Below are 27,493 nucleotides of genomic sequence, written 5' to 3' on the forward strand. Positions count from 1 at the left end.
GCTCCTTCCATCTCTCCTCTCCCATCTGTGTTTTTCTTCCTCCAAAGACTTGTACTTGTCTTACTAGAATCAAGGTCATCACTGGCATTCCCACCCTCTTACCTGTTTCCCAAACTCCTCCAAGAATCTTCCCAAGTTTTCTTCTACGGCTTTTATTCGAGATTCACCTTGGACCAGACGTGGAGAAAGAAATGGCAACCCACTCCAGTATTCTTGCCTGGGAAATCCCATGGACAGAGAAGCCTGACAGGCTACAGTCCACGAGGTTGCAAAGAGTCCGACACGACTGAGAGACTAATACTCTTACTTTGGACCAGACAGATCTCACTCAAGACAGTATCTTCACCAGAAAACGAATACCAACAAGTCATACCAAGAGTGGGTTCTGTCTGCACACGATGTCCAGAAAGTGACTCTTGGGGATAAAAGAGAGGGCTCAGGTGCCAAGCAGAGTTCTAGTCTGGAGAGTTCTCTTAGGTGACCTATAGTCTTGGGACTCTGATATTCCTTCCTGCAGGGACACAGGCCTCCTCCTCCTCCTAGAGGCCCCATCAGCCACCCGGCTCCCCCGTCACAGCACAGTACTAGCCAGCGAATGCCCCATTGCCCAAGAGCTACCAAAGGCCCACATGGCACAAGGCCCTGACAGTTCATTGGCCTCCATATTTCCTCTCAGCCAAGCAACACTGCCAAAAAAAACCTGAGGGCAAGTGAGAAAACCAGTTGTGATCTGCCCAGTAAGCAGATGGCAGTGCAGCAGCCTCCCCGCCTTCAGTGTCTCCTGGAGTCTTGAGGATGGAAGGGGAAGCAGACACACCAGGACCAGTTTCCTGATGCACCAGGCCGTCCAGCTGTTCTTTGTGGAGCAGCCTGGGAGCCAGAGGCAGCCACCATGGCGGAAGGTACGCAAATCCCACGGGGCTGCTGGAGCTCAGGGCCGAGGAAGAGAGAGAGACTGCAGGAAGTCAAGGGAAGGGTGGATTCAGAGGGAAGGATGAGTAAGTCAAGAATGGAGGCAGAAGTAAGAGAAGTTCCAGAAACAGCAGAATTCATCGGTAGCCTGAGAACCAGGAGACCAGGTGGAGGCTGGCAGGTAAACAGCTAAACAGCTGAGGGTCAGCATGCCTGCTTCCACATCCCTGTGCGCCAGGGCAGGGCCAGGGATTAGGGGTCAGGGATCCTACCCTCTCTGCCAGAGCTGGTCTTGACGCTGAACAAGTCACTTCTCTAGTTCCCAGTCCCCGTGCCGGACCAATGAGGGGACTTGGACCAGATCATCTTAAAATTGTCTTCCAGCTCTAGAATTCTCTGAATCTTCACTCTTCTCTTCTCCCTCCACTCCAGAGTGTCTGTGACTCATGTTCCCACCACTACCCTTCTCTCTGTATCAACTCCTTCTCTCTAGAAAGAGCTGCTACAAAGATTAAATGGTTGGTCAAAAACATGCATAAAAGTGAAAAGTGAAAGTCGCTCAGTCGTGTCTGACTCTTTGCGACCCCATGGACTATACAGTTCATGGAATTCTCCAGGCCAGGAGTGGGTAGCCTTTCTCTTCTTCAGGGGATCTTCCCAACCCAGGGATCGAACCCAGGTCTCCTGCATTACAGGCAGATTCTTTACCAGCTAAGCCACAAGGGAAGCCCAAGAATACTGGAGTGGGTAGCCTATCCTTCCTCCAGGGGCTCTTCCCGACCCAGGAATTGAACTGGGGTCTCCTGCATTGCAGGCAGATTCTTTACCAACTGAGCTATGAGGGAAGCCCCAAAACCATGTATAAGAATGAGCTAACATCATCAGACGAATGGATAAGGAAGCTGTGGTACATATACACAATGGAATATTACTCAGCCATTAAAAAGAATACATTTGAATCAGTTCTATTGAGATGCATGAAACTGGAGCCCATTATACAGAGTAAAGTAAGCCAGAAAGAAAAACACCAATACAGTATGCTAATGCATATATATGGAATTTGAAAGATGGTAACGATAACCCTATATGCGAGACAGAATAAGAGACACAGATGCATAGAACAGTCTTATGGACTCTGAGGGAGAAGGTGAGGGTGGGACATTCTGGGAGAATAGCATTGAAACATGTATATTATCATATGTGAAACAGAACACCATTCCAGGTTCGATGCATGAGACAAATGCTCAGGGCTGGGGCAGTGGGATGACCCAGAGGGATGGGATGGGGAGGGAGGTGGGAGGGGGGTTCAGGATGGGGAACACATGTAAACCCATGGCTGATTCATGTCAATGTATGGCAAAAACCACTACAATATTGTAAAGTAATTAGCCCCCAACTAAAATAAATAAATTAAAAAAAAAAAAAGAATGAGCTAAAAGCTCACAAATGTGATAGCTTCCTCTTCATTTACTATTTTTATGTTTAAATTTTTAGTTTTAAATTTTTATAAATTTTAATTATATAAGAAATATTGTATAATGAACACATAGTTTGAGTAAAATAAAGCAATAATTACAGATAAACCTACAGTCCCCTCCCTGACTACCACTCCAACCTAACCTCATTTCTAGAGAAACCACTGTTACTAGTCTTTTGTCTACACATGAATATTCATGTATATATGCTCAATGTAATGCATAGGATTAGCTTGTATGGCTTCTTCTTCTTCCTGGCACATCCATGGTATCATCATATTGCGCATGTTTTTCTACAGCTTGATTTTTTTTTACCCACACAACAGAATGTCTTGGACCTCTATCCACACGTCTGAGTACCTAAAGATTTATTTACATCAGTATTTTCCACTTGTGTAGTATTCCCATAGTATGGCTGTAAGTAATATATTTACCCAATCTCCTATTGGTGGGTATTTAGGTTGTTCCCATTTTTCAATTACATGAGCAATGCTGCAGTGTACTTTCTTATCTGTGCCTCTCTGTGTTCCTGTGAGAGTTTTTCTCTAGGATAGATCTTGAGATCAATTACTTTAAAAGTTTTTCCTATAATTTCCCTTTTACCTCCCTGATCATTTCACCCCATTCTCCCCTCCTATCAAAGAGAATACAAATGTCCAGTATTAAATGTACCTCCTATTTGGACATCTGATGTTTGGGCTGAAGAATAATCCCTGTGCTATAGGCAGACATTAACTTGACCCACAGTGCATCCAGAGGATGAGATCCGGCCCCAGTGTTGGCTGTCAGGAAGATGCTGCCAGCAGTATCTGAGCAGTTTGGGTCACGTGTCCAACCTGAATCAGGGCCAGTTAGCAATTCCTGTCTAGGCAATTGGTTTCTAAAAAGGGTGAGCTTCTTTTTTCTGGAAAAAGCTCAGTGCTTTCCCAGGGGGCAGTGGGTCAGATGTCCTTTCTGAACACGAGTGAAGGCCAGCAGTGGGTGGCAGCTGTTGGGTAATGGTGAGAGCACCAGACGTGGGCCAGTTACCCTAGGTTTGACCTTGGGCAAGATATTTAGCCTACTTACATCTTGGTTTTCTCATCTTCAAGTGTGGATGACACGACATTTCATCCCCGCAATGCTGTGCTGAGTATTCCATGAGGTTGCTGGCCTGGAGTGCCTAGGACGTGGCCGAGCACATGTAATCAGGCCCTCAACAGGTGGTAGTTGAATCTGAAATACAAAATAAGTTCAGGGAATTATATAAAAAAAACAGAGAACTCTATTCAACCTAGTAAACACTGGAGTATCTACAATGTGCCAATCTATATGCTTAACATTTCTTTTATAATAACAATAATAAAACAACAACTAGTTTATGAGAAAGGTACACATTAACTGTAATCAAAAGAACTTAAAGAAGGTTAAGAAGATAAAGTTTAGTATTAATTAGGGTATTTTGGTACAGTCAGTTTGATTCATATTTGTTTTATAATAGCCTTACTGAGGTATAATTCACATACCATAAAGCTCACTATTTAAAGTGTATAATTTATCGGCTTTTTTAAAAATACTAAATTCACGAAGTTTTACAAGCATCACCACTAACTAGTTCCAAAACATTTTTATCACCTCAAAAGTGAAACCCCATGCCTACTAGTAATTATACTCTATTCTCCCCACCCCCAGCCCCTAGCAAACTCTAACTTACTTCTGTTTCTATGGATTCGCCTGTTCTGCATATTTCCTATAAACTGAATCATACAACATGTGGGCTTTTGTGTCTAGCTTCTTTCACTTAGCATAGTATTTTCAACTTTTATCCATGTTGTAGTATGCTCATCCTTCCTTTTATATGATTGAATAATATTCCATCGTGTGGCTATACACATTTCTTTCATCTGTTAAGCAGGGGATGGACATTTGGACTGTTTACAGGTTTTGGCTATTATGAATAAAGCTGCAATCAACATTCATGTGCAGGTTTTATGTGAACATACATTTTTCATATCTTGGATATATATCTAGGAACTGCCAGGTCATATAATAACTCAACATTTAACATTTTGAGAACTGTTTTCCAAAGCTGAAGCACCATTTTACAATCCTACCAGCAACGTATGAGGGTTTCAATTTCTCCACATCCCCACCACCAACACTGTTTTTCTTATTATAGCTATCCTAATGGATGTGAATAGCTATCTCATTTGGATTTCTCTAATGATTAATTCTGTTGAGCATCTTTTCATGTGCTTTTTGGCCTTCTGTATATCTTCTTTAGAGAAATGCTTACACCAGTTGCCCATTTTTCATTTATTTTTTTTTTTATTGTTGAGTTATACAAATTCTTTATAGTGAGGGAACATTCTGAGTTGTAGCTCTTGTAGGACCAAAATACACAGACAGGTAGAGCTTTGCTTGGAGACAGACTGGCTAGAGGAGAGGGCCTGTGCTGGGATGAGTGACAGGTGAGAATGTAAGCCTAAATTAAGGCCAGGTCTGCAGGGTCATGAGTGTCACATTAAGAGTGTATCTTTTGGATGGCAGCCTGGGGGGTATCTCAGGACTTTTAAAGCAAATAGACAATGGAATGATCAAATTGTCTTGAGGGAAGATAATCTGGTGATGTGTTAAGGGGCAGGTGACGTGGATAAATAGGAAGCAGACCTGATGGAGGCTGTTATAGTCACTAGTAGTGAGGTGAGGAGGTTGGAATTGTGTTCATGTGGAAAAGGACAGATGAACACCACCGATATTTTAAAGGAAGGCGTGAAGGGAGTTATGACACATGAATGGATAGAGACTGAGAAGATGTCAACTGCAATTTAAGAGCTATGAACCCAAGTGCTTGGGGACCATGGTAGAAACATGGCCAAACATATAGGAGTCAGAAGTGGAGCCCTTCGAGGGAGGCACACTTGGAGAACACTGAGGTCAGTCTGTGTTTTAGTGAAAGCTGCAGAAGGCTGGGAGTGGGCCTTTCTGAGACCGTCCTCAGCTCTCAGCTCCCAAGTCACTGGGCACAAAGTGTTAATGGTAGTCAGAGAACTAGCAAATTACTTCAAACATACCAGCTAACCCAGGGACAATTAACCTGGGGCAGCTACCCCAGGGACTTGCTCTCAGAGCTGGAGACTGGTGCAGGGACAAGGAAAACTGTGAAGTCCAAGAAAGTGATGCAGGAGTGAAGCTCGAGACATGCTGGACTGAAGGGAGCAGTCAGATTTGGTCAGGCCTGCAAGAGGAGTCAAAGAGGGGCAGACAACTATCTATGTGCCTCCTTATGGGAGAAAGGGATGGAAGGTCACAGAAGCAGGGAAGGAAGGGAGGAAAGAAGTAAGGGAGAGACTCTTGCATGCATGGAGCCTCATCCGGTGTTAGTTGCTCAGTCGTGTCCGACTCTTTGCAACCCCATGGACGGTAGCCCACCAGGCTCCCCTGTCCCTGGGATTTTCCAGGCAAGAATACTGGAGCGGGTTGCCATTTCCTTGTCCAGGGGATCTTCCCGATCCAGGGATTGAATCCCCGTCTCCTGCATTGTAACAGGATTCTTTACTGTCTGAGCCACAAGGGAAGTCCATTTTATCCTCACACAAACCCTGAAAGGCTTATCATAGATTCTATTTTACCTACTTGGAAACTGAGCTCAGAGAAGTTCAGTTTCTTTTCCAAGTTTGCACAACTACTAAGTGGTGGACAAGACTGGACCAGCCCCCACAGTCCTGCTCTTCTGTTTGCCCCTCGCTGTCCCATCACAGGGCTGGAGGTGGCCCTCACCGACCTCCAGAGCTCCTGGAACAACGTGCAGCATCATACAGAGGAGATCAGCTCCGACCGCCTCCTTGTTCGCCGGGGCCAGGCCTTCAACATCACCCTGTACTTCAGGAACCGGGCCTTCCAGCCAGGCCTGGACAACATCATCTTTGTGACTGAGACTGGTGAGGTCCCCGGCTGGCTTGCAGGGGCCGTGTGTGTGTGTGCATGTGTCTGTGTCTGTTGGGGGCGATTATTGGAGGTTGGGAGGTCACTGTTAAGGCCCTCAGCTCTGCTTCCTTCTTAGGACCACTGCCAGACCTGGCCAAGGGGACTCGAGCTGTGTTCAGCCTGGCTGATCACCGTGGCCCTAGCCCCTGGATCGCCTCACTGCAGGCCATTGGGGCCAATTCCCTGGAGGTGAGCCTGTGTGCCCCTCCTGTGGCAGCTGTGGGTCGGTACCTCTTGAAAGTTCACATCAAATCCCTACAGGGGCCTGTCACAGCCTACCAGCTTGGGGAGTTTATCCTGCTCTTCAACCCCTGGTGCCCAGGTAAGGAGGGATGCCCTCACCTCTGCCCCTGTGTCAGTGCCATAGACAGTGAGGCTCAAGGGTTTCCAGACCCCTTCTCCATAGCCACTGCAAACCTCCCCAATCCCATGCACTCAGCATCCACTCCCAACCACCAACAAGAAGGACAGAGAAGCCTTGTTACTTATTTACTTACTCAGAATTTTAAAATAATGAACCAAGTCATCTTTACTTTAGAAGAAAACTATTATAATCAACTATTGACCACTATTAACATCTACCTTCATCACACATTCTAGAGTTAACTGGAGTTTTTCCATTACAAGAGTAATAAGTACATTTCATTGAAAATTTATAGAATGAAGTACAGGGTAAATTGAAGAAAGGAAGGTAAGTAGGTAGGGAGGGAGGGAGGAACCCTTAGGCTCCAGTTTGCTCATTTCCATCGAGGATTAGTTGAGTGTAGCAGAAAAAGCATGCACTCAATATGGGCTCTGTGTTCAAATTTCGCTCTACTTACATGTGGTTTGGACAAGTTACTTATTACCCTGACCCTATTTCCTCAACCTTGAAATGGGGCTAGGTTGTAAAGGTGCTTTGTAAACCAAAATATTCCACCAAAGGTTACTTGTACTTCTACCTTCTGTTCCTATTGACCCTACTGCTGGTGCTAATGGGTGATGGGGGTGGGTCTCCCCCTCACTCATGCGCCTCTTGGAGTCACCCAGCTCTCTCCCCAGAGCTCAGGGGAGCTCCCATGGGCCTGGGCCTTCTGGAGTGGGACTAGGGCGGGAAGGACGACATGACTTTTCTGCCTTGTGTCCTCCCACTTTGATTCCCAGAGGATGCTGTCTACCTGGAGAGTGAACCCCAGAGGCAGGAATATGTCATGAATGATTATGGCTTCATCTATCAAGGGAACATGAACTGGATCCGTCCCTGCCCTTGGAATTATGGACAAGTGAGTCAGAGCTCTGCTCATGGCCCATCCAGGCCCTGGTCTCTTGGGGAGAGGGGAGCAGGAGCGGGTGGGAGGGTGCCCTTCATGCAAGATTCATCCAGAACTGCTGACAAGTGGGAAATAAATGGCACCAAGAAGATATGAGATGTGACCCCAGGGAGCTAGGGGAGCAGCCGTAGAAAGGTGGAAGGTGTTCTTAGATGATCACATCTGATTTGGACAATAGGACTTAAAGGTGAAGGACAGCTGAAGGTACCCACCCAGGAATTCCACTAAGAGGGTACAGATGCAGGGACAACAGTGACAATGGTCATGATTGCTCCTGGATTTTTGTTTGTTAGCTGTGTTTCCAGTGGGGCCCCAGCTACCACACTTACTTCATCCTCATAACCCCAGGTGATAGGCTCTAGGATCCATTTTGTCACACTGGAGAAAATTTGTCCGCTGAACATCTCATCCAGAAGAAGGGCTGATGAGCAGCAGGGTGTCTTTTACCCCACTGCTATCGCCTCTTCAGTTATCTATTTTGATCATATACCTTTTTCATTATAAAAGTAGTACAGGGACCTCCCTGGTGGTCCAGTGGTTAGTTAAGACTCCACTCTTTCACTGGAGGGGGTATGGGTTCAATCCCTCGTCAGGGAACTAAGATCCCACAATGTCATGTGGTACAGTAAAAAAAGAAAAAAAAGCAATATATATTCTTTACCCTTATAGATTATTACAAAATATTGAGTACATTTCCCTGTGCTGTATAGGCCCTTGTTGGTTATCTATTTAATATATAGTTGTGTGTATATGTTAATCTCAAAATCCTAATCTGCAACTTAAAAGAAAAAAGACTCTGAAAAAGAATATATATGTGTGTATATACATATATGAATTATTGTGCTATATATCTGAAATTAACACAACATTGCAAATCAACTATGTGGTGATAGTTTAGTCACTAAGTCGTGTCTGAGTCCTTGTGACCCCATTGATTATAGCCCTCCAGGCTCCTCTGTCCATGGGATTTTCCGGGCGAGAATACTGGAGTGGGTTGCCATTTCCTCCTCCAGGGGATCTTCCCGACCCAGGGATCGATCCCAGGGCTCCTGCATTTCAGGCAGATTCTTTACCCACTGAGCTACAAGGGAAGCTCACATCAACCATACTTCAACAAAAAATAAAATTGGTATAAAAATTTTTTAAAGTAACATATAACTGCTTAAAAAACTTTACAAAACATTACAAAAATGGGTGTCTAGGATGTGAAAGTCTGTCTAGGCACAGTCACCAGCAAAGTGTGTGTCCATATACATTTTGTTCTCTACACATATTCTAAAACATGTGATTTTGTTTGTAAAAACAGCATCATCTTAATTGCAAGGCTCTGTTAACTCCTGAGTTACTGAAAGCCTGCCTCTCACTGAAAGTTCAGCCAACAGCAGGTGCTCCAGGAAGCCCAGAGCCAGGCTGAGCCCTTGCATCAGCCCTTGCACTCTGGGGGTCGGTGGGGAGGGGCCAGCTCTGGCTGCTCAGAAGGGGTGGCAGCTGGAAAATTCTGTGGGGGGCTTGTGGTGCTTGTATCAGTTTGATATGGGTCCCTGTCCCAGACTTCCTCAAAGAGAATTCCAGCACAGATGGCATCAGGCCCAACGTTGGCACCCAGGGTGGCTATGGTCAAGATGAGATATGAAAGCCTCAAATGGTCCCAACTGACATCCCCAACTCTTCACTCAGCATGGGCAGATGGGGATCCCAGAGCACCCCTGGACAGGAGTTGGCTGTCATCTGTGAGAAATAGAAGTGAGGAGATGCTGCTTTCTGAGTCCTGGGTTTTTCCTTTCTGTCTCTCTTCTTCAGTGAATGCATATTGAATATCTGCTCAGTGCCAGGCAAGGGGCTGTATGCTAGAAGCATGAAAATGAATAAAACGCTGCCCCTGATTCCACAATGAAGTGAGGGCTCAGTCACATAAGCAGGTCACTGACTGAGTGCAGTGCAGGGTATTCTGGGAGCCTTGAAGAAGAGCACTTGATTGGGCATGGGGGTGTTGGGAAAGCTTCCTGGGAGAGGAGATGGTGGAACTGAGTTAGCCAAGTGAAGGGAAAGGGGGAACTATCCCAGGCAGAGGGAAGCATGAGCAGACACAAAGGAGAGAAATGATTTGGCCTGCTACAGGCGTTACAAGGAATCTGATGTTGCTGGAGCAAAAAAAAAAAAAAAAAAACAACCCAGTGGTGAGGGTTATTGAGATACCAGACTGAGAAGGTAGAAGGGGGCAGATCAGGGAGGGTCTTATGTGCCTTGAAGAGGTTAGAGCTTTGATCCTGCAGGCCATAGGACCCGCTGAATATTTTAAAGCGGAAAAGTCAACCAATCAAACTGTCCCCTGGGAAAGATGGATCAGAGAAGCCTCCTAATCCTGTTTATATATTCATTTACTCTCATTCAACAAAAACGCACAGAGTCTCTACCATGTGCTGGGCACAATGCCAGGTCTGGGGGGTAGAGATATGAGAAGAACTGGAGGGACACAGCATACAGTCAGGCAGGGAGGACAGACCCTGGCTATCTCGTTGTAACTGAATATGATGATTAAGAGATACAGCCAGGGCTATGGAGTGAAACCAGGCTCTGGCTCGGGGAAGGCCTCAGTGGCATTCATTCCAAGGCTGAAGGACAAAGAGTCAGCCTGCCTCAGTGAAAATTTTCCATAACTCATATGCTATTAGTCAATCCAAAGCTCCACTGACAAGTTGGTGCCATTGTCTCAGCACTAGCTACCAATGAAGAGCTGGGTCAGCAGGTAGAGGTGGAAGATGAGGCAACGTGGCTTTAGCAAGAAACATCCCAGGGGCTCCGGGAGTGTGGGATTAAAGGGGAGAAGAGGGAGAAACAGATTTTTTTCAGCCAGTCAGACTCACTAGAAAAAACTCCAGGAATCTGACAGGCAGGAACTACAAACTAGGTGAGCTGTGACCCCAGAGCTTTGAGACCTTGTAGGGCCGTCCATGGCTGGGCTGCTGGACAGTTTCCTTCCAAATGGGCTTGTATTCCACAAACACACTCCACTGGAGAACTGGGTGGGGTGGGTCATATATTTCTTTTCATATCCACGTGTGCTTAGCCTGGGCACCTTGCCTCTTTGCGTCTTCTCTCGCAGTTTGAAGAGAATATCATAGACATCTGTCTGGAGCTGCTAGACAAGAGCCTGAACTTCCAGATCGACTCAGCCACAGACTGCGCCCTACGGGGCAGCCCCGTCTACATCAGCAGAGTGGTGTGTGCCATGGTGAGGTTGGGTCTGGCTCTTTCACCCAGGGCGTGTCCAGGGAGGGAGGAAGCTCTGCAAGGGAGCCCTGCCCACTCACAGTTGCCCACTGCAGCCGGGGAATGAAAAGTCAAGAGGCAGGAGCCCTCTGGCAATGCCATTTTTGATGAGACTGATAGAAGAATCTGGGTAACAGGTTTTCTCAACTGAGATCTGAAATGGCTGAGTATGACCATCAGTTCAGTTCAGTTCAGTCACTCAGTCGTGCCCGACTCTTTGCGACCCCATGAATTGCAGCACGCCAGGCCTCCCTGTCCATCACCAACTCCCGGAGTTTACCCAAACCCATGTCCATCGAGTCGGTGATGCCATCCAACCATCTCATCCTCTGTCGTCCCCTTCTCCTCCTGCCCCTAATCCTTCCCAGCATTAGGGTCTTTTCCAATGAGTCAACTCTTCGCATGAGGTGGCCAAAGTATTGGAGTTTCAGCCTCAACATCAGTCCTTCCAAAGAACACCCAGGACTGATCTCCTTGCAGTCCAAGGGACTCTCAAGAGTCTTCTCCAACACCACAGTTCAAAAGCATCAATTCCTCGGCGCTCAGCTTTCTTCACCGAGTATGACCATCACCTCCATTAATTACAAACCACATTTTGGGGAAAGACTAAATGAAGCTCTGGTCTGGGAAATAATCTTGTGTCTAAATTTCCTTAGCTCTGAAGTGTGTTCAAATGCTCTTAGAGCCAAGCTCTGGCTTTGCAGGGATGGGGGTGGAGTGGTCAAGAGGGTGGGTAGAAACAGAATAATAAAGTAATGTAACAGTGGTGCACAAGTCAAAATAGCTGGCTTCCCACCCTCACCCTTTCCCCAGAAGGTCTGGAAGATCCCCGCTAAAATAAGATCAAACCTTCCTGCATTTTAGGCCCAGGAGCCCAGAAGGCAACCCACTTGTTGAGGAAAAGGCTGCTTCTAATGCTTCTACTTATGGCTTCTCTGCAGATCAACAGCAACGATGACAGTGGGGTGCTCAATGGAAACTGGGGTGAGAATTACTCAGATGGCATCAACCCCACAGAGTGGATGGGCAGTGTGGCCATCCTGAAGCAGTGGCATGCCACGGGCTGCCAGCCAGTGCGCTACGGGCAGTGCTGGGTCTTTGCTGCTGTCATGTGCACAGGTAGGGAGTGGAAAGGGCCCCGTGGAAAGATAAAAAGGGCACTGGTTCATGTCTTAGCCCTCTGAGCCATTCTTGTCCCAGAAATCTCACACAGTTCCCACCGAGGAAGATTTACAAGGAAGCAGAATGTCTCATCACTGACCTCAGGCTTCACATACCTTGGCTTATCTCAGAGGGTAGCTCTGAGGTGGACATCATACACTTCTCAGAACATGGTGCCCTTCCCTTCTGAACTTGGACAACCTAACAGAATCCTCCCTAAAGCCTGGCTGGGAAATGTCCAGGTCCAAAATAGGAAGAAGGTAAGAGACCAAGTCATTAGAAAACTTATAAATTGATTAGTGCCCTTTTTGAGCACAGAGAATGAGCTTGATGAAGGTGTATACACAGGAGGGAAATGTGCACCTGAGCATGGGCAGGGGGCACGGGGCCAGAGCAAGATGGCAGCTGAAGTACAATGACCTTGAATCTGGAAGTGTCGCATGTTCAGCGCACTTGGAGTTCTGACTAAGCTCATAGGGAATGGGGGAACAATAAGAGATCAGCTTTTCAGATAGGGAGTGAATGTTACATTAGTAGAAGAAAAGTCTAAAAATATGTACTGGAAAAGAAAGCAAATGGAAACTGGTTTGCAGGTGATGAGAGGAGCAAGCAGAAGGAAGGGGAGGGTGAGTGTTAGGGAGGTCACACCTGGAAATGAGTTACACACTGGAGGTGGCAGGAGGAGGCTTTCTGCTTCACCCAAGTCCAAACTTGCTTCTGGCCCTCTCACTGCTCCAATGTCTAGGCCAGCTCTCAGCCTCCTGGCAGGCTACCTGTGTACCTAACTTGAGTCACAATCAGGAGGTTATTCCTGTTGGCTGGGGAAAGAGGCCGGGTATGACTTTTACTCACAAGGCTCCTAGGCCAATCCAGGAAGGCTAGATCTGCCCACAGCTTAGTGTTTATTGAGGGCTCAGGCCTTCTGTGTAGAAATTCCCTGTATGCAAAGGCTGGTGAAGTCTGTGAGTGTGTGTGTGGTTTGTGTGTATGCTGGACCAGGCTCTTGGAGGAAGCCTACAGAGCCTCAGGCTGCCAAGCAGCAGGTGTCAGCCCACTGTTCACAGGGGCATCAGCCCACAGGGGCATCGGGAAGTTTCTGCCTTCACATGGGTTGGCGAGAGGGGTAGTCCTGAGCTACTCCTCACCTGCAGGGGCAGAGCCGCATCTGGAATTGGATGCTTTAATGGCTCAGGGGTTAGAAGCCAGGAATTTGACAGCTTTGATGCCCAGAGTCACAGACGTCGGGGTGAACTAGGATGTCTGAGTCATCCAGGGAGCAGGCACAAGACTGAAGGCAGAGAATGGAATAATCTTGTATATGATAGAGAAGGAGCCTTTCTGGGACTGGAAAAGCCTAGAGTCTAATGGGCAAGGTGTGTGTATAGAGGGAGAGGGCCAGGGATTTGGGTGTGGTTGTCTGGAACTGGGTGGTGAGAGAGTAAATGGAGATGATGCGATGAGAGCAGACCAATTAAAATTTTTATGAGAATCATGGCCCTTTAGTGACCCTGGAAGCAAAGGGTTGGGCCAAGCTGGTCAGGCGTGGCTGGCTCACCTGCAGCTCAACAACACCAGCCCTCCCCCACAGGGCCACCATGCTGTTTGTTAAGGATGTCTATCAGTTTGGAGAACTCATCACTCATCCTGCAACACTTCTTGAGTCCTTATCCTATGTTAGGCACTGTGCTTCTAATAATCTTGGTTACAAATATGGGTAACACCCAGCCTCAATCCTCCACTAAATGTCAAGGATTTAGTCAGACTCTTTAACCCAATACAGTTGCCAAAACATGTTGTTAAAAATTATTATTGTTATTCTTTAACAGTCACAATAGCTGACATTTATTAGAGACTTTCTTTGTGCCAGGCATTGTGCTGAAAACTTGACAGCCTAGAATAATGGTGAAGCTTGAGTTCAAATACTAGTACTACCATTAAGTGACTGAGTGATCTTGGGCAAGTCGTTTAACTTGTGTCTCAGTTTCCTCAGGCATATGATGGGGAAATTAATAGTACCTACCTCATAAGGTTATTGGAAGGATTGACTGAGTTCTTACATGGAGGGTGCTTAGAAAAATGCCAGGCTACAGTGAACAATCAAAAAGTTCTTTGTTTTTTCTTATTGAATGATTTCATTTATATAAAATGTCCAGAAAAGGCACATTTATAGAGACAGACAGCAGATTAGTGGTTGCCTGGGGTGGGGAATGCAAGTGAGGATTAATGATAAATAGGCATCCCAGGGGTCTTATTGCAGAGATGAAAATGCCCTAAAACTAATTTATGATGATGGCAGTAAGTTCTAACTAGGATCACCTTATTTGATTCCCCAAGTGACCTTCAGAGGTAGGTTCTATCATTATCTCCATTTTACAGATGAGGAAATTGAGTGGCAAAGCTAGTCTCACGTCCAGGTATGGTGGCTCTAACCACTAGACTATACTGCTGCATGAACAATGTTAGCAGCTGCCATTTAATCAGCATCCCCTGTGCTGAAGGCACATGCTGGGCACTTCCTGATGCTCACAGTCACCTGCAGGTAGATATTACTACCATTTTACACATGAGAAAACTGAGGCTTAAGGTGATCATGTAACTCATCTAATTAGACATGCATACACCCCTCTGCAGCTCTGCCTCCCTGAGTCTCCATTTTTTTTTTTTTTGAAACTGGAATCTGTTCAAGAGCCTCTTCTCTCACCTCTGTATTTACTTATTTATATATATATATATTTTTGCTGCCAAACGCAGCTTGCGGGATCTTAGTTCCCTAACCAGAGATCAAATTCACACTCCTGGCAGTGGAAACCGCTGGACCACCAGGGAAATCCCATATTGCATTTTTAAAAATAACATCGGCCTACTGACTTCAACTTCCTAAAGAAAAATCACACTCAAAAAAGAGACTTTGCATGCATCAAAGATATGATTATAGTTTTTTGGATAGATGTTTTCTTGGCATCAATTTAGTTGGCTGTTACTTCCGGAATTTCAGAGAAATCCCTGACCTTCCCTCCCTCCAGTCAGTGCTCAGGGCCGGCTGCTCCACAGCTCTCTGTCTCAGTCATCAGGCGTTCCCTGTCCTGGCTATCCACTCCTGTGACAAGGCCAGGCCCCTCAGCCCTCAGGTCTGTGAAGTAGCCTGGATGCCTCGCTCTGCAACAAAGGAACAGAGGGAACAGTGATGTTCTGTGACCTGAAAATTCTCGCCAAAGCCAGGTGTCATCTATTGTATGATTCCAAGCATGTGAAATGCTCAGAATAGGCAAGTTTATAGAGACAGAGAGTTATTTCGCAGTTGCCTAGGGCTGGAGGGGTGGGAGAAGGGGAAGTGACAGCTAGCGGGCTCAGAGGGCCTTTCTGAGGTGATGAAATGGTCTGGGATTAGATGTGGAGATTGTTACACAGCCTGTGGATACACCACACACCACTGAATTGTACACTTTAAAAGGGTGAATTTTGTGGTATGTGGATTACACCACTGAATTGTACACTTTAAAAGGGTGAACTTTGTGGTATGTGGATTATATCCCAGTAAAGTTGTTTACAAAAGAAAAGTCAGGCAACCTGGGGATATGCCTGGTCTGTCCCTGCCCACAGCTGCAGGGGGTAGGGTGGGGGCAGCGAGCCTTGGGCTGAGGCTTGGGATGCTCAGCAGACCTATGGGCATCACCCCCTCCTCTGTAAAGTAGGGTCCGGGGCCTGGAGCCACAGAGGAGGGTGGTGGGAAATGGTCTGGGAGATGAGGAGGCTGTGTGCTTAGGGCTTGGCCCCCCTCTCTTCCCCCCAAACAACTCCATGCATCCATCTTTTATAAGTTGGATCCTTGCTTATGATCTGGTTCTCATGTGGAGTCCTTTGCTGAAAACAGTTTCAAACATCCCTGGGTTAGAAGTCATCTAATATTTCTTCTCACTCAGTTACATAGTGGTCTCTATAAAGTGCCTCATTATCTCCATTTCAATACAATAACTCTAATCTCACTGTTTTTACTGAGCCCTTACCTCTCAAGGAGAAGGAAATGGCAACTCACTCCAGTATTCTTGCCTGGAGAATCTCATGGACAGAGGAGCCTGGCAGGCTACGGTCTATGGGGTCACAAGAGTTGGACATGACTTAGCCACTAAGCACACCTCTTAAAGAGGTGGGGCTTCCCTGGTGGCTCAGACAGTAAAGAATCTGATGCTATGTGGGAGACCTGAGTTCAATCCCTGGGTCTGGAAGATCCCCTGGAGAAGAGAATGGCAACCCACTCCAGTATTCTTGCCTGGAGAATTCCATGGACAGAGGAGCCTGGCGGGCTGCAGTCATGGGATCACCAAGTCAGACACAACTGAGCAAATACCATTACCTCTCAAAGATGTACCCTCAGCCAATGTCCCTGTCTTTGTCTGACTTACTTCACTTAGTATGATAATCTCTAAGTCCATCCATGTGGCTGCAAATGGCATTTTTCATTTCTTTTTATGGCTGAGTGATATTCCATTTTATAAATACACCACATCTTTTTAAAAAATATTTATTTGGCTGCACTGGGTCTTGGTTGCAGCCCACAGGATCTTCTATCTTTATTGCAGCATGTGGGATCTTTAGTTGTGGCATATGAGGTTTAGTTCCCTGATCAGGAACAAAACCCTGCATTGGGAGTGGGGAGTCTTAGCCACTGGACCAGGGAAGTCCCATCTTTTTTTTTTTTTAAGTTGAAATCAATTTTTATTATCTCACAGTTTCTGTGGTTCAGGAATCTGGGTATAGCATAGCTGTCTTATGTCAACACATCTTCTTTATCTGTTCATCTGTCAGTGGATATTTAGGTTGCTTCCTGTCTTGGCTATTGTAAATAGTGCTGCTATGAACACTGGTCTGATACTGTTTTAACCCCTGGCTCTTAGGCTCCAGAGGTCAAGCTGGGTCTTGTTCAAAAGTTGTTTCTAGCCATCTACCAGACTTTAGCTCTCCTTTGGCTGTGTTGCGTCTTTGTTGCTGAGTGGGCTTTTCTCTAGATGTGATGTGTGTGCTTTTCATTGCGGAGGCTTCTCTTGTTGCAGAGCACAGGCTCTAGGGCGCGTGGGCTTCAGTAGTTGAGGCTCACGGCCACAGAAGTGGTGGTGCACGGGCTTAGTTGCTCCGTGGGACCTTCCCAGACCAGGAATCGAACCTGTGTCTCCTGCATTAGCAGGCGGATTCTTTACCACTGAGCCACCAGGGAAGCCCCTTCTTCACCACTATTTTACTTTACTTCCCTCCTTTTTTCCTTGGAGTGTTTAAGTTTCAATTAATCATATTCTTCATTTCATGGCATTTATCACAATAGGTCTGCTTCAAATCCCTCTTTTAAAAAAATTATTTACTAATTGATTCCCCCCTTTTATGTCATAACCCCTTCTTACTCACCTCCCCCCTACAATAGGGAAATATTTTGATGTGTTTGATATGTAGTATGGTATTTGAATGTGTTCTCACAAAAAAGTATATTTTTATCTTTGTGCAATATTTTTCCAGTACATTTTTTATATTATATATTATATTTTTCATCTTTAGAAGTTTCATTGGGTCTTTTTTCTGTCTTCCATTTCTCTTTTATGTTCATGTTTTCCTTTACCTCCTATTGAGTATATTCATAATATTTTTAAATTGGAGTATAGTTGTTTTACACTGCTGTGTCAGCTTCTGCTGTACATCAAAATGCATCAGCCATATGCATGCACATGAGTGAAAAGTGAAAGTGTTAGCTGCTCAGTCATGTCTGACTCTTTGCGACCCCATGAACTGTAGCCTCTGTCCATGGAATTTGCCAGGCAAGAATACTGGAGTGGGCAGCCATTCCTTTCTCTTGGGGTTCTTTCCCACCCAGGGATCAACCCAGGTCTCCCACATTGCAGGCAGATTCTTTACCATCTGAGCCACCAGGGAAGCCCATGTATATCCCCCACCTTTTTAAAAAAAATTTCTTTCCCATTTAGGTCACCACAGAGCACAGAGCAGAATTCCCTGTGCTATACAGTGGGTTCTCAACAGTTATCTATTTTATACATAGTAGTGTATATACGGCAATTCCAATCTCCCAATTCATCCTACTCCTCCTTTCCCCCTTGGTATCCATACATTTGTTCTCTACACCTGTGTCTCTATTTCTGCTTTGCAAGTAAGATCATCTATGCCATTTTTCTAGACTTACTGATAATATTAAAATAGCTGCTTTAAGGCCCTTGTCAGCTAATTCCCTTATATCTGTCGTTTGTGGATCTAGTTTGATAGGCATTTTTTCTCATTTTGAGCCATACCTTCTTGCTTCTTTACATAAAAAAAATATATATATACTTTATTTTTTAGAGAAGTTTTAGGTTTCATTGTCACTGGAGACAAGAGAATCATTTGATTTTGTGATGGCATATCTAAAAAACCACAGCCGTATTACCATCTTGGTTATAAGGGACAGTTAAAGGCATGGGAGGAGGAACAGGAAGTGATATTTTTACCATTTAGAAGCTTAATGCATCTAGGGTGAGACAAAAACATGCTAAAAGTCATCACACTTAAGTGCAATTAATTTGATTCTATTGCTTGGGGCTCTGACTGTATTCATCAGTATAAGCCATGGAAGTGTGGCAGCAAGGCTAACCAAATGAATTTTGATAAATTGAGCTTGACCTTTGCACTGATTTCTCTTATAAAATTGGAGCCCCATTTCCACATGGGGGTGCAGAGGAGGGAAGAACTGAAGGGAGGCCTTGATGGCCAGTCCTGAAATAGATTGCATTTTTTAACCACACCATCAGGACAGGGTCTCCCACCAGTCAGAAGTGAAGCTGTGCTCCTCGAAGGCAGGACTGTCTTACATCTTTGTGTAAGCATCAGAGCCACTGCCTGGTTTACCACAGGGGCTTTACACTTGTCACTGAATGAGTGCTGAATGGCTAAGTGAAGAGACATAGTAATTAATGCCAGGAGTGTCGTGTGGTGTAATATACCTTAGGGACTCTATAAACCTTTCCTGACTCTGAGATCTTGTCCATCTTTGTCCAAGCATTGCTGTGTGAAATGTGCATTCAGGTGCGTGCAAAAGCACCCCACAGTGGTTTTTCTTTTATGAGGGACTCAGCTCCCAAATTATCAATGAGACTCATGTCAAATTGTGAGTCATGACTGATAGTCAACAGAAGCGAGGCTAAAGAAAACTCATTTCAACACAAATTTAATGAGCATCTACTCTTGCCAGCACTGTGCTGGGAATGAAGAAATGCAAGAAAAGTATTTGATCAGAGCCCTACTCTAGGGGAATGTGTAATCTTGCTGACAAGATAGGACCAATATATGAGATCACAGAGAGCTTCATGCAGTGATAAAATGTGTAGCATTGGTGACTGGGATTAAGTGAGAGCACAGGAAGGAGGATGAGTGGGCATGGAGTAATCAGTGAAAACTTCACAAAGGAAAATGCATTGAGAATGACACATTGCCGGGACGTGTAGAGAAGTTGCAGTGGTGTGGCTTGTGGTTAACCCAGGGAGGCTTTCAGATCAGAGATACAGGGGTTTAAATATTGCCGTGGCTTTTCTCTTGCTGCCATGTGATCTCAACCACTCTAAACTTCAGGTTTTTCCTCTTCAAAGGTGGAATAATCACAAGGTTGTGGAGAGGATTAAGTGAGATTATGTCAGGGCAGTGCTTGGCACCATTCCTGGCACCTAAAAGGATGATGATGTCATCAAGGGGCAAGGAAGCTTGCCAAGAATGGACGACAAGCTCAGCTGGGGATGAGCTTAGTGACAGCAAGGTCTCCATGCAGGCTCAAGTTTCAAATTTAGGAGTCATGGGCACAGAGTAAGAGATGAAGCCACGACAAGAGAAGCCCTTTGTGGGGGGGACAGAGAAAGCAGGACAGAGGGGGCAAAACCTCGTGAAACATGTACGTGCATGACTGTGCAGGTCTGAACGCAGTCTGCTTCCTTTGCGTGACACTGAAGCGAAAGCCTTGGCCTCCTCCCAGTGTAGAGAACCATTCCTGTCCCTCTGTTGCCTCACTGTGACACATTGTCCCCTATCCCAGTGTTCTCATGAGGCATGATGAGGAAATGGTGAGAATGGATTAGTGCAAATCCATTACCACTCAAAGCTTATACTCTATGGAAAGTCAAGCTTGGTATCCACAGCACAGCACACAGCCTTCAGTTGGAAATTGTCAAAATGGACATAAGATTCAAGACATTCATGCACTCTTCCAACAAAGATGCACCCACGTTTCTGCAGAACAGGCCTGCCTTGTATCGTTAATGGTTGTATAATGATAAAGATGACTATCACACAATCCCTGCCCTCAGGAGGAGAGACTCATAAACAAACCATTACATGCCATATACCATGCGTAGTAGAGAGAACTCAGAGTGCCATGAGACCAGTGACCTGTGCTTGGGTAGGAAAGCGCCTGTCTGGCCATGTCTAGCAGCTGTTGACACCGCAACTGACACTTCATGAATTTAGCAATCAGGGTGAAGAATGGAGGCCTGCTCCTTGCTCTCTCTGACCACCCCTCTTTGGCATGTGCTCTTATTACCATAAGTGTTATCCACCCTCCTGACTGTAATTTTAGCATTAATGTGCCCACGGTAATGCTCTTGAGTCATGCTCTTGCCTCGCATGCTTTTGCCTTACCCCTGTCTCATGTTTCTTCAGTGGCAGCTTTTCCCACCTTCATCCAACTCTCTGGGGTGGTCCTCTGTCACCTCCACTTACAATTCACTGTCAGCTCTGCTCACTCCCCACCCTCGTTCCTTGGCCCTGTGCAGACCTGCCACTCCAGGGAAGTGCATGGCTCCCCTTTGGGCTTCTCTCCTCCCCTTCCTGGGCTGCATCCAGAGATGTATCCCCACCCCAGTCTGGAGAGGCTTTGTGCCAGAGAAGGACCCTAAACTAAAGACTACAAGCAATTAAATATTTATTATAAATAAGTATCTAAACTAAAAATTATAAACATTTTTAAATGACAGTGGTATTTTTGAAGAACTATTAGAAATATCTATATTTTTTGACTCAGTCATTTTACCTCTTGGAATCTGTCTCAAGGGGGAAAACCAGAAATTGATCTACAGAGATGTCCATCACAGCATTAATTACAATAGAGGAAAAAATTAGAAACCAAGCAAATGTCTAAAAATAACCTCTGCTAAAGTTTAAAAAAATATATGAACCAATAACAATACAGTGGGTTCATATATTTTTTTTAACATTAATGCTGTGATGGACATATCTGTAGATCAATTTCTATTTTCCCCACTTGAGACAGATTCCAAGAGGTATAGCAATACTGGTCTTCTCTGGTGGCTCAGATGATAAAGAATTAGCCTGCAATGCAGGAGCCAAGGGAGATCTGGGTTCGATCCCTGGATTGGGAAGATCAGAGAAGGGAATGGCAACCCACTCCAGTATTATTGCCTGGAGAATTCCATGGACAGAGGAAGCTGGCAGGCTACAGTTCATAAGGTCTCAAAGAGTCGGACATGACTGAGTGACTTTCACTTCACTTCACTTCATAACAATACCCAAAAAATGGGAGAGGGAGATTGAAATGCTTTTCTTTATAGAAGAATGCCAGCTAATACATGTGGAAAAATGATACTATTAGAATATAATCATTTTGGTACCACCATGGAGAAGGGAATGGCTACCTACCCCAGTATTCTTGCCTGGAGAATACCGTGGACAGAGGAGCCTGGCGGGCTACAGTCCTTGGGGTCGCAAAGAGTTGGACATGACTGAAGTGACTTAGCACACAATCGATTGAGCATAACATTAATTTAGGCAAGGATTATCAGGAATGCTAAAATTACTTGGTGAAAGATTGTTAGGGAGCAGCATATTTCATGCTAGTGATTGCTTATTTAATGACAAGAAAAATCATAAAGACAACATTCTACCTTCTTTTAAGAATTTCTCCATTAGGCATAGATTCTCACTTTTCTAGACTTTGTTATAGCCTCCTTGCCTTCTTGGCTGGATCTGTAAATACTTTCCTTGATGAGCTTCAAAGACAGTACAACCACAGAGAAGGGGGAATCCAAGCAGCAGAACTCTTTGCCTAAGAATCTGATGGTCTTAATCTTTACCACAGGAGGGAAAAAATTTCCGCTATTTGAAGATAGAGATTTATGGCCAGGAGGGAAGTGAGACAAGTCAGGCTGCTGAGTTTTGCCAAGGGACCTGCCTCTGCCACCTTGCTGGCTAGGGCAGGGAAACCCAACACTTGCTAGACCCTCTGTTGGCCCTACTCTGAGCAAGCAGACAAGCTCTCACCTTTGTGTGGAGCCTTAGGGAGAGGAGCTCAGGAAGGTGGGGAGGGAGGTCAGAAGTGTCACCAACCTGGTGCCCCAGACAGCTCCTGCCTGCCAAGTGTATGATTTCCCTGAGCCGAGAGCGCTAAGCCCAGGAATCCACGGCCCACAGGAGATTTCTGCCCTTTCTACAGTGATGAGGTGTCTGGGGATCCCCACCCGAGTGATCACCAACTTCAACTCTGGCCACGACACAGACGGAAACCTGATCATTGATGAGTATTATGACAACACAGGCAGGATTTTGGAGAATAAGAAGAAGGACAGTGTCTGGTGAGAGACATCTCTTTCCAGGGCAAACCCTATGAGCCTGCTACCCTCCCACGCACCCCCCATTTCACCAGCCCCAAGGCTTGGTATCCCCAACCCTAAGGCTGGGAAGAAGCTAAATACAAATACAACCATCTTCTGAGTTTAATACATCACATCACAAGAGCTCTCTGCCCAGAGGGAGTTTTCCTCTTTTTCACCTCCTTCATTTAATACTCAACCTGTGGCTCTGATCACAGGATGGCCTGAAGTCTCACCTCTGGAGACAAAGGTGAGCCTGTGACTGCCTCTGTGAGTGGACAGCAGACACAAGAAAGGGCTACGAGAGTCTTCTGAGAGAGTGTGAAGGGTTTCCCTTGGCTCTGGAACCCTCACTCTTTACAAAGAGAGGAAAGCTCCTTTCTGGGCAAGCTAAGACTCACAGGAGGAAGGCTGGTCACCTGCCTCCCAGAGGTGCACAGGCCTGCAGCACCCTGACTTTCTATCTAGCCGTCCATCACTCATTGTCCCCTGCCTTACTCCAGAAAGAACTTGAGCACCACCAACCCTCTCTCAGCTTCACCTGACACCCACTCCTCTGGCTTCTGCCTCAGGAATTTCCACGTCTGGAATGAGTGCTGGATGGCACGGAACGACCTCCCACCTGGATTCGGGGGCTGGCAGGTACTGGATGCCACACCTCAGGAGACAAGCAATGGTGAGACTCTCGGGAGGACAGACAGCCCCCACCCCCACCTGGCCCTGCAGCCACAGCCCACCGAGGCCCCCCTGTTCCCCTTCAGGCCTCTACTGCTGTGGCCCTGCCTCCGTCAGAGCCATCAAAGAAGGGGAGGTGGATCTGAAGTATGACACAGCCTTCGCCTTTTCCATGGTGAATGCTGACTGTATGGCCTGGCTGGTCCTTGGAGGGAGGGAGCAGAAACTTCACCAGGACACCAAAACTGTTGGCAATTTTATCAGCACCAAGAGCATCCAGAGTAATGAGCGGGATGACATCACGGAAAACTACAAGTATGGAGAAGGTATGACCAAGCCAGGCCCCTGCAGGGTCCAAGTTCTGTAGGCACCTTTCCCAAGACCCCAGGGAACCTCTCCGCCCGCTGGGACAGTCCTCTGCAGTGGGGGAGCCAGAACCCAGGCCCACTGTCTCCTCAATCCTTCAGGTTTAAGATCCAAGTTGGGGTCCCCACTGCCTCGCTTCTTCATGCCCATCCCCACCCCACTCCCCACAGGCAGTGAGCACCCTCCACAAGATATTCACCTAGATTGCAGGGCCATTGACAGCCATCATATAGCAACAGTATCTGACCTCCTTGCCCCTGCTTTCCTGAAAAATCAAACTGAAGAGGGCAGGAGAGTGAGTAAACTCTCTCCTACTAATTAATTTTATTAATTTCATTTAACTTATTGTTTGATCTATGTTTTATTGGGTGTTTGGAGGACAAGCCAGACCACAGCCAGCACCACAGCTGATGTAAGGCCAAATGTTCACCCACACCCACCCTGTGCAGAGGATGGTTCTGAGAGACGGGAGCCCTGGCAGGGTCTTCTGACCCAAGCCAGTGGGGCAAGGGGCATCTATGTCAGTCAGTTGTGGACTGATTCCTGGAAATTGAGACCAACCATCAGTTTCGACCACTAGGGAGCCAAGAAAAAATATGCGGTCTAAGAGGGCCAGAGCAGAGTGAGGGGCAGGATCTGAGCAGGAGTGAATCAGGACTGTGTGGGCTGGTGGTGGGAGCACCTGAGATTTCTGGAAGTACCATAAAGTGCGTGTTTGTGTTTGTCTATGTGGACCTTTGGGGCCAACACAGAGAAGGCCCAGAGTCCAAGCCTAAGAGACAAACATTGAACACATCCAGGGTACTGGCAATTTATCCCTCCTCCTCAATTCTCTCTGCGGCTATCTTCATTGGGGACCACTTCAAGGACAAGTGGTTTATCAGTGAGGAGATTTAAGAGATACTGGAAGGAAGGAGAGTGAGCAAGCGAGATGAGGAAGGGGGAGCAAGCCAATGCCGGGAGCCTTGTCAGGCCTGTTAACAATGTGGGCGGGCGGCTGGGGCTCAGTCTGCTGGGGGCCCTGCCAGTGGGGTGGCTGAGAAAATGTAGGATGAAGAATGCTGTGGTCTCACTGTGGCCAAATCATTTGTTGTTAATCTGAAATTCAAATTAAACTGCCCTGTATTTTTATTTGCTAAATCTGGCAATCCTATCAGAGAATTAGTGTAAAGTGTAGAACAATACTGCAGATTTATCCCACCCAGGAGGCAACGGGCCTAGGCTATTTATCCACCAACTCTTTTTGGTCAGGGGTTGAGGGCTGCTCTTGGGGGCGTAAATTTCCTAGCACTTTCGGTCTGCTCCATGCATGAGGTGAGTCAGTTCTGGTGGCAGAGAAAGCCTCAGATGGAGTCTCAGGTGGTGGAATTTGAAATGAGGGCACTGGTGCTGTGCTCTGCCCTCCCAGGTACTCTCCAGGAGAGGCAGGTGTTTCTGAAGGCTCTTCAGAAGCTGAAGGCTGGAAGATCCCCAGGCTCCCTCCGAGGAGAATCGCAACCTAGGTCCGTGCCACTGAGCGACAGTCCGCGGAGCCTGGCTACTCCTTCTCTCCAGCCCAGTGATGTTGTCCAGGTCTCCCTGAAATTCCAGCTGCTTGACTCGCCCAACATGGGCCAGGACATAAGGTTTGTCCTGCTGGCCCTCAACATGTCACCCCAGTTCAAGGACCTCAAAGTGAACCTGAGTGCCCAGTCTCTGCTGCATGACGGCAGCCCCCTGCTCCCATTCTGGCAGGACACAGCCTTCATCACACTCTCTTCTGAAGAAGGTATGGGCTCTGGGTATGGGCATGAACACAGAGTATCTTATGGAAATGCCATAAGGGGGGGTCAAGCCAGCCAGCAAGGGTTTGGGGGCAGATCCCTGTGACAACTGTCTTCCTAGTGTCTCCTCCAGTACATAGTCCTCCTCTTTCCTTCCTTCCCTCTTCCTCCCTCTCCTCTACTCCTGTTTCTTTCCTTTAACCTCCTCCTCTTCTCCTCAATCCTTCCTTTACTACCTCAAGGAATATAGGCCGAGTTAGTGAGGAAAGCCTGAGGTTTGAAGTCCTCCAGACCTTGGTTAGAGCCTCAGTGCACCCACATACTAGTAGAATGACCTTGGGCCAGCCATTTCACCTCTCAGCCCCTCCAACAGAAAACTGAGTACCTGTTTCATTGGGGCTCAGTACAGGTTGGCCTCTCCTCTGCGTAGTAGGGTCCCAGATCCACCCAGGCTCAGCTGGTTTCTCTAGTGAGTCTCACCTCATCCTGTGTTCTCTCCCTAGCAAAGACCTATCCCTGCAAAATCCCCTATTCCCAGTACAGCCAGTACCTGTCCACAGACAAGCTGATCCGCATCAGTGCCCTGGCTGAAGAGAAGAGCAGTCCTGAGAAGATCCTGGTGAACAAGATCATCACCTTAGCCTATCCCAGCATCGTGATTAATGTAGGCAACAGCCCTGCACGTGGCCTGGGGGCTCCTTGGGACTCACTGGGGGTAGGGGGATGGAGACCCGATAGCTTTCTCAGGAGAGCAGCCCCTCCTGTCCCCTGCCTCTTCTGGTGCCTCCAGGAACCTCCCCACCAGGAGCAGGTTTATCAGAAAACACTGGATGAGGTCTCCATCCTCTTGTACCCTGGGAGGTCTTATGGGTGCCCCTTGACCTACTGCCATGGGGAGGTTGGGGAGAGACCCCTCTGTTGTGTCTCCTCCCGCTGTTGGCCTTCCCCAGGGTCAACATGAGGAAACATGGGTTCAAATGGGAGGATCCTGAGTCGGGGAAGAGGGCTGCCTGAACAAAGGTCAGCTCAGGTTTGATGTGCTAGTTCCTGGTTGTGGATCCTTGGACAAGCCCTGGGCTTCTGCATCTTGAACTGTCAATGATGGGCTTAGACTAGATGGCCTCTGAGTCCTCTTTCTCTGACATTCTGGGGGGGAGACTTCACAGGGCTCTTCCTGCCAATGCTGTTTCCCCAAGGCCAAGCAACCTCCTAGATCCTGCCAGGTGGGCCTGGAGTGCCCCCTGGTGGGGTACGTCTGGCAAGGCCAGCCACTGGAGTCTATTTTAAGGAGGGTTTCCAAAGGTGCCTCCAAGTTTCCTGAGGCTACTTCCTTCTCTCTAAGCCCTGAATGATCCATTGGTCTTGACTCACACACCGGTATGAAAAGAAACGGAACCAACTAAGATAAAAGGGTGAGAAGGGATGGAGTTAGACTGTGAAAATAAAAAACAAAAACTGTCCCCAAATGATCTGATCCACTCAAATTATCCTTGAGAATCCTTTGGAGCTCTTGTTTATTTCATATTTGGATGAAATCCTTGGAGCAGAAGAAATAGTACTGAACACTCCCAAGTCATCAGACCTTTCCATATGATGGGTTGAGTAGAAATATTTTACACAAATGTCCATATGTGTATAAGTGAAGTAAAAGTTGCACATAACAGTAACTTGCATGATGAACACTGATATTCTATTCTATTTCATTTTTTAAAATTATTTTAATTGGAGGGTAATTATTTTACAATATTGTGGTGGTTTTTGCCATACATCAACATGAATCAGCCACGGGTGCACAAGTGTCCCCCATCCTGAACCCCCTTCCTACCTTCCCCCATCCTGAACCCCCCTCCTACCTCCCTCCCCATACTATCCCTCTGGGTTGTCCCAGAGCACCGGCTTTGAGTGCCCTGCTTCATGCATCAAACTTGCACTGGTCATCTGTTTTACATATGGTAATATACATGTTTCAATGGTAT

At 46.6% G+C, this 27,493-nt stretch overlaps 1 protein-coding gene and 1 long non-coding RNA gene across 2 annotated transcripts in view; one reads left to right on the top strand and one right to left on the bottom strand.

Moving 5' to 3' along the window:
* The window catches only part of LOC145529015 (uncharacterized), a 67,631-nt gene that overhangs the window by 24,644 nt on the left and 15,494 nt on the right, over positions 1-27,493 (bottom strand). The window contains exon 2 of the long non-coding RNA XR_014070833.1: positions 3,456-3,602. This is a non-coding gene — a long non-coding RNA (uncharacterized LOC145529015). The remainder of the gene's footprint in view (positions 1-3,455; positions 3,603-27,493) is intronic.
* TGM5 (transglutaminase 5) overlaps positions 893-27,493 on the top strand; it is a 30,910-nt gene continuing 4,309 nt past the window's right edge. Inside the window, exons 1-10 of the mRNA XM_081548469.1 lie at positions 893-902; positions 6,128-6,307; positions 6,430-6,675; positions 7,497-7,615; positions 10,767-10,895; positions 11,875-12,052; positions 22,557-22,695; positions 23,286-23,389; positions 23,475-23,714; positions 26,021-26,181. Of these exons, the coding sequence (XP_081404595.1) occupies positions 893-902; positions 6,128-6,307; positions 6,430-6,675; positions 7,497-7,615; positions 10,767-10,895; positions 11,875-12,052; positions 22,557-22,695; positions 23,286-23,389; positions 23,475-23,714; positions 26,021-26,181 (1,506 nt within the window). The remainder of the gene's footprint in view (positions 903-6,127; positions 6,308-6,429; positions 6,676-7,496; positions 7,616-10,766; positions 10,896-11,874; positions 12,053-22,556; positions 22,696-23,285; positions 23,390-23,474; positions 23,715-26,020; positions 26,182-27,493) is intronic.

This window comes from Giraffa tippelskirchi, chromosome 12 (assembly GCF_054371585.1).
Source record: "Giraffa tippelskirchi isolate mGirTip1 chromosome 12, T2T-mGirTip1v1.2.pri, whole genome shotgun sequence".
NCBI lineage: Eukaryota > Metazoa > Chordata > Mammalia > Artiodactyla > Giraffidae > Giraffa > Giraffa tippelskirchi.